Source organism: Trypanosoma equiperdum, assembly GCF_001457755.1.
Source record: "Trypanosoma equiperdum strain OVI genome assembly, contig: ctg_136, whole genome shotgun sequence".
In the NCBI taxonomy this organism is placed as follows: domain Eukaryota; phylum Euglenozoa; class Kinetoplastea; order Trypanosomatida; family Trypanosomatidae; genus Trypanosoma; species Trypanosoma equiperdum.
Window position 1 is genome coordinate 1,374 of NW_027123360.1, and position 7,024 is coordinate 8,397.

At 49.6% G+C, this 7,024-nt stretch overlaps 2 protein-coding genes and 1 pseudogene across 3 annotated transcripts; all 3 read right to left on the reverse strand.

Annotated features, from left to right (window-relative positions):
- Positions 1-183: 183 nt before the first annotated feature.
- TEOVI_000021900 (protein transport protein SEC23) lies at positions 184-3,093 on the reverse strand (the record flags this gene model as incomplete). The annotated part of the gene is made up of 1 exon (XM_067221245.1): positions 184-3,093. One exon carries the CDS (start codon positions 3,091-3,093, stop codon positions 184-186), a length of 2,910 nt encoding a protein of 969 aa, XP_067077346.1.
- Positions 3,094-3,962: 869 nt separating this feature from the next.
- TEOVI_000022000:pseudogene lies at positions 3,963-4,449 on the reverse strand (annotated as a pseudogene). Its single transcript is given in 2 exon segments — positions 3,963-4,193; positions 4,195-4,449. Coding segments are annotated over 2 exon segments (486 nt in total).
- A 566-nt stretch (positions 4,450-5,015) lies between these two features.
- TEOVI_000022100 (kinetoplastid kinetochore protein 4) lies at positions 5,016-6,953 on the reverse strand (the record flags this gene model as incomplete). Its single annotated transcript, XM_067221246.1, has 1 exon — positions 5,016-6,953. One exon carries the CDS (start codon positions 6,951-6,953, stop codon positions 5,016-5,018), a length of 1,938 nt encoding a protein of 645 aa, XP_067077347.1.
- Between the last annotated feature and the right edge of the window lie 71 nt (positions 6,954-7,024).

A 7,024-nucleotide genomic window follows, 5' to 3' on the forward strand; every position in this document is an offset into this window, starting at 1 on the left:
CTTTTTCTCCTCTTTAGTATTGAGCTTGGGATCAATGCTAACCTCCTCAGAAAACCGAACAGACAACATGCCATACTGTCACGTGACTGGAGGTTGAATCGCCGAAAAAAAGAAAACACAGCAGAAACGGATCTCGCTTTTTTTTTAAAAAAAAGAAAAGAACCAAAAAAACTCGCTGAGGCACTACTTTTTCGACTCTGGCGTAACAACAGCTTGTTTCAGGGACTCCATAAACTTGACAATGGAGGCATCGTCAGTATATATAACGTCCGACAAATCTGACACGCCGTTTCCACCACGAGCACCACTGTGGTGTGTTGTTGTGGGATTCATCCTCGTTTTGATGTGCCGCGCTTCCGATCCGTTAGCGTCTGTTCGCGAGAACCTCGGATACGGGTAACGCATGTCAAGCAGCATGGTGGCCTCGTTTTCTACTGTTTCAAGCAGCTGTGCGAAGTGGGCGTATTCGGGGTTATCTTGGTACCTCGCTTGTATCCAAGCAAATATAACAGTTCCCCACATAATATGAATGTTGAAGAAAGCATCCATCAAGAGGATGTTGTCTGGTCGCAGACTGCAGCTATCAAGTGGAACCGCTGTTGCTGTTGGTGTTTCCATATCGTACGAGTGCAGCGTCGGTTGGATCATTAAAACACAATTATCTACAGATTCCCGCATTAGCCAGTGTCGCTTGAATGTCGACTCATCGGGTGATATATTAAGGACCATGAAGTACTCTGAACGACGCAAGTTAAACACAAACGAAGGAAATAAGGTGAAGCACGGACGAAGTCGCAGCGACTCCGGGGAGCCAGGTGTGAACGAACCGTAGCGTCGCACAAACCGCACAAGCACTGTGTCCAACCATCTTTTTGCATCGTTCCACTTGCTTGGATGCTTTTCCAATATGCTTACTGTCATGCGGGCGAGTACTGTGGCCGCACATGTCTGATCGAATGTGTCGTATTCAGAAAAATACTGCGGGTTAGCCGTGCTCACTCCATCAGCTGTTATTGTAACGGGGGCAATGGGAAGTGCCACACTTGTCACGCGGATACGGGATTCGCCGAGTGGGGTGGTGAAATGCGTCACAAATTGTATGAAACGGTTTTGCTGCTGTTGCGGCATACCATCCACTTTATTTAGTGTCGCTGTGTCAAAAACCACAGTGTATGTGGTTCCCTGGTCTATAGTACTAACACGCCAGTCTGTTGTCCCACCGACTCCAATTTCAATGGGCGAGATGGAAGCGCGGTGGGCTTTCGTTCCCGATGTTTTTTCCGCAGCCACACAAGGCCCTAAAACTCCAGAGACGAGTGTGTCGGCAGATGTGTGCACATGGAGTTTCACACCAAAACCGCTGTTAGCCACTAGAGCACCGGGGGCAGAACCATCAATATCACCAGCACTGCTAATACCACTGCTTTCGACGCCTGGGGGGCGAAGGTCACAGAGGTCAAAATACCGCTGAAGGGAAATAGTGAACATTTGGTGGTCGAATGTGTCACCACAGATGAAGGTACCACCCGTTTGGTCCACTGCCTGTCGCATTTCCAGTATGCCTATTTGATCAAAACTCTCGGCAAATACGCTAAGGCTTGCGTTCACATCTAAAAGACGTAGTTGTATTTCGTTGTAGAATTTGAAGGCAGCTTCGTAGTAGGGTGTCTCACCCTCGATAATATCACGATGAAACCTCATCATGCTCTCCTTTTCAATGCTAACGACGGTGCCCGGACCACGAGTACAAGGACCTCCAGTAAAGAGCAGCACCCGACCCGCCTTCCGTACGGGTGCCACACCAGCTGGCGCAGCGCCCGACATCTCCTTCTTTACAGGGACTTCGGGCAGGGCTTCAAGCAGTCGCACAGCGGCACTCACCGCCGTCCCAGTTGCTCTCAGAGGACGTTTATTAACGGGTGTCACTCCATCGTGGCACTGAAGTCCTTCAATGCTTGTTGTTAGTGTAAATTCACACTCCTCCAGTGGTACCAGGAAACGACCGCGAGCTGGGAGGCCATCATTCAGCTGCAACATATTCCCGAGCTCCGCAGTGGTATAGGCTCGATCGCCCCGTATGCTGTAACATCGTGACAGGGACGAACCGCTCAGATCCCACACAGATACGCGAGCCCCAAATGAAACGAGCCCAATGAGCGATTGTGGGGGAAGCCAGTTGAGGCAGCGTTGGATGTTACACTTAAGGGCCTCTAGCTCTTCGACTGCGATGCAAGTGTCAATAATGAACACAAACGTCGGAGAAAAGCCGACACCTCTCGTTGCCTGAGCTGTTGTGGGTTGCTCTAGTGGTAAAATGTACTCCACAGTGTCATTGTGTAGTGCAGGGTGTTCAGGTCTGTAGTGGGGTGGCAGCTGGTTACGGCGTTGGCACGAAAAACACACCCAAAACTTCCCCTCTTCCCTATAGCAGTGGTGGCTCCAGAACGCCCCACAGTTTTGGCATTGTTGACCACATGCCGTGGGATCGCCAATAACCATACGAGATGCATCGATGGGAAACAAAGGAGTGTACATGCAAGCGAGGGGGATAACCATCTCTGGAAGTGTGAGGGCTGCAGCAGAGGGCGCTTCCTGCTTTCCGTCACGGGTATGGTTTGGGTATGTGCTCCAAGTCCACCTCAAACCATTCTCATCAGTGCATTCCGCTGCTGGTGGTGGTGGCGGTACGTGGGAAGCAGTTGTAGCGGATGCGCCACTACCCGTCGGTGCGACCGCTCCGCCAACATGGGAAGCAGCAGCCGCTCCTACTGCCGTTGGTGGGGCAAACATGTTGGTGTCATTAGTGTTGGCAGGGTTATGTATACCTTGCTGAGGTGCGTATTGCTGCTGCCACGGCGTCTGGTTGGCATTATAATTGTAATTATTCATTTGCTGCTGCAACTGTGTGTACTGGTTCGAATACGTACCCTCAGCGGTACCGCCCCCGTATTGAGCATTGTGGCCCTCCATGAGAGTAGCTGGGTCCTGATACGACACATAACCCTGCTTAACATCCTGGGTAGGATACAACCCTTGATAATCCGCTTGCCGCGGGTAACCTCCGTAGGATTGCTGTGGTACGTGTCCTTGCATATCAATGGAACGGTAGCCCCTTCCCCTTCACTTCCTTTTTCCTTTAAATTCAAAAGCGAACAAATGGCACTTCAGCTAGTTGCCCTCTTCTGTGAACTCACGGGATACAAACAGCCTTCTCTCGCTTCTTATTTTTACCAGAGGGACAGCTAACACACTTGTCCTATTGGTGTTTACTAATTCTGCTGAATCCTTCCAAAAAGGCTAAATACTCACACGTTACTTCACGTGCCGCTTCCGTCGCTACACCTTGTAGGGGGCAGCGCTGCACGCTTAGTCAACTCCGAGAGTTACAAGAAAAAAAAAGGCAGCACCTTACAGAAAAGGGAAGAAAATCGTTTTAGTTTCCGGTTCTCACGGGTAGGAATAAAACATTTCTCGGCCCCTCCTCTCACCTTGTTCGACACTCAACCTCAAGAACTGCCTTTTACGGGAAAGAACTTGTGGCGCTTAATATTTGTGTTTGCAACAAGAATCGAACCTGGAGATGAGTGCACCGTACTCCCTCCCCACCACCACGCGTTCGTTTCTATGTATTTGTACTCCCCTGGTGTATTTGTCCCTCCGTGTCAGCTCGATTAGTGTGCTGGCTGAATTTGCTCAGTCTATCACCGCCCAACAAAAGAAAGAATACCACAGAAGTATAACTTGGGGGAGGTCCAAACAGTGTAGAGCGACGCATCTTAGAGGTGAAGGAAGTAAACCACACCAATGGTAATAAGAGAAAGGGCGAAGAAAAAGAAACGACCACTTGTTCCATTTCCTCTGATTCCTGTGCCTAATGCTCCATACCCCTCCTCCAACCGTCTCGTCTTTTGAATTCTCCGTTCTCCTTTTCCCTCTTTGTTAAAACTCAGAAGAGACATGATCTAATTTTCGTGCGCCAAAGGCACTGCGCAGGACGGTGGCGCTGAAAAGTAATACAGCAACATCAAACACCAGCGACAAGAGCACCGCGATCTCTCATTTCCTGCTGAAGCTATTTTATTTCTTTTACCTTTTCCCTCACCATCCTGCCTTTGGGTGTGAAAGTGGTATCTACACCTCCCTTCACGCACTAAAGATAATAAAGCGAAATACAAAAGGCAGAAGGGAGGGGGAAAAAAAAAGGAACATTGGGCCTGTACAAAGCGTTTTTAAAACACACACATGCACAAATAAATGCATCTTCTGACGGAAGTGGCTGCATGGGCAAAGAGTGAGGGAGGGAGGGAAAGGTGAAAAGGAAAGGGGGGACGAAGAAGGGGCACGACGTAGCGCCAGCGGGAACTGGAAGCAGGAAAAAATTGATGGGAGGTAAGAGACGCAGGAGAATGTACGAAACAAAAGGAGAAAAACAGGAAACAAAACCAACATTATTCAGTTTTGTTTCCCTCCATTCTTCATACAATGCTCAAATAGTTTCCTTCCTTCCCATATACATGCTACCCCACTCTGAGACGTCACGCCATACATCAACTTTCATTTCTATCACCATTCATATGTATGTGCGGTTTTGTCGACTGACAAGAACAAAAACAAGAGGAAAGCGCAGAAATCATAATTATTTTCCCATAATCCTCACTAAGCGAAAAATAAGGTAAACAAACAATCACCTTCAATTAAGATAATATCATATCTTCTATCAGTGTAGACCCTCTTACCATCTACATTTGACACAACGTCGGTGAATGGCCTTATCCACGCCTAAACCGTGCATTTCACCCACTAAAGTCACTACCCTCATGAAACTACACGCGTATATATTCGCAGAGGCGTCCATAGTCAGGTGAGCGAAATGCACATAACCGATCCTTTTCGTGTCGCAGAGCCCCGCATGGTTCGGTTTTGGGAGCGCTTTGTGGAGGAAAGCAGCTGATCATATATAATCACGCACAAGCAGCAGTTTCCTCGCTCCAACCGTACCATACGCACACAAACCGTTAATCACGACTTATAGCGAAACGTAACAACTCATCTCCTGACGAAACTACGACTACGTCCTGATCGTTCGAGCTCCCATTTCGTTTCGTGCCAACCACCTCACCGCCACCGAACTCCACCACACGTTGCAGCATCGTTTTCACCACTCCTTCCGGCATTGTCAAAAGAAACCGTTGACATCTTAACGGTGGCGGGAAGTACCGGAGTCCGCCCTCAACTTCCTCATCCAACCAGAAACCGGCACCGAGTGAATCAAACACATATGACGGCTGAACTAACCATTTTGAGGACACAACACCGCACAACGCTTTCACGCTCCGTGGGGGACCACGGAGAACAATATGTGTTGTGTTCAGCGGAAGAATTTCATCTACCTTGTTATCAACAAGGACCGCGCGCTGACCGAGTTTCTGGATCGCCTCCATCACACTGTTCCGTTCCTTTTCTGTTAGACTCGTCGTAATAAAGTAACGTGGCTGCACTGCCCCTCGCTTCGGATCGACAGGAGAAGGGGAACGAGTGGACCCTCCAACAGCAGAGGAGGCACCGCTCACTGGGCGAAACGGTCGGCGGAGTCCACGACTACTTGGAGTTGCCATCAGTGCAGAACCGCTCGATGATGCGACGGGGGAAAGACCTCCTGTGCGTTGACGGAGCGCTACCGCGCCAGATCTCGGCTGCATTTGAACACTTTCACTTCGTTGTTGCTGGAACTGTTGCCGACTGTTGCTCACAGCTTCCACTAGAGTGCACGCAGCCGATGTATAAGAGGTTTGTGCACGCAAGATGTTGGAACCAACCGCAGGTTGATACCCCATGCCGTCGAGGCACGTCTGTTGTGCCTCCGCCGTCGGCGAATTGAGTTCCTTCTTCACCACAGGAGAACCTTTTTTGACGTATTCATCCGTTTCGGAAATCCTGTCGGCTACAGTATAGCTGGGGGTGCGGGGATTCCGCTTCTTGAGGGGTCTGGTGGGAGTCGTGGAAACAGTGCCCTCGCGCTCTCGTTTCACTGAGTGACTGTTTTTAGTGGTGACTGGTGCGGACCTGTCGTCGCTGGTGGTGGCACTCATCCACGCATTCCCATCGGGGTGTGGAAGTGTGTACGGTTGATTCGGTCCACTACCAGATGATGTTGTGGTTAATCCTCTGGTGTGATTTACAGTATTAGAAAGCGGTTGCCCTGAGGTGGTAGATACGGAATTACCCCCGCCAACATTATTGGCACAAACAGCCGTCTGGTAGTTCCTAGCGGCAGTTACCAACTCCTGTGCACTTACCAACTTCCGCACTGCGGCTTCATGCGTCTGTGTGAGGGATTTTATCTTTAATTCATAGTTTTTTTTCATCTCATGAACCTCTAAGTTATGTTGAGTTGCGTGTTTCTCTAATGCGCTCTCTTTCTCCTCAACAACCCCCTGTAGATGTCCTATCGTTCGCTTAAGTCTCGCCACTTCCTCTTCAAGATCAAGGACACGCTGCGTATCGACGACGGGTTCACTCCTCTTCCCTTGTCTCCGGTGTGATTGCTTCTCTAGTTCTTTGTAGCGAGCCATGAGCCGCTCATAACGCTCAACAGAAACGACGCCATATTTCCCTACATCGCTTTTGCTGTCACCACGCGACTGTAAGTTACTGCTTTCAGACGCAGTTGCCACTGGTGAGGGCCAGCGAGTTTGCTGACGTGGGGGTTCAACATTTAAGCCACCTGCCATGAGAGAAGATGCTGCTCCCATATCTGTTGTAGCCGTATTTTGCAGTGTGCGCGGCTGGGGGCATAACGCAGCAATTTGTTCTAGACCCACCCCTCCAGGGCGGGCACCAGTGGCACCATCACCATGTCCAGGTGACAGAAGTGCTAAAATTCCCTGCATCTGAGTAATCAGCTGGGGATTAGATGCGAGTTGCTGTAGCACAGACAGTGGATTGTCTCCCATCCTTATTCCTCTGATCTAGCCCCCTTTTGCTGTTGTGTAACTAAAATAGAAAGCGTAAGCAAAAAAAAAAA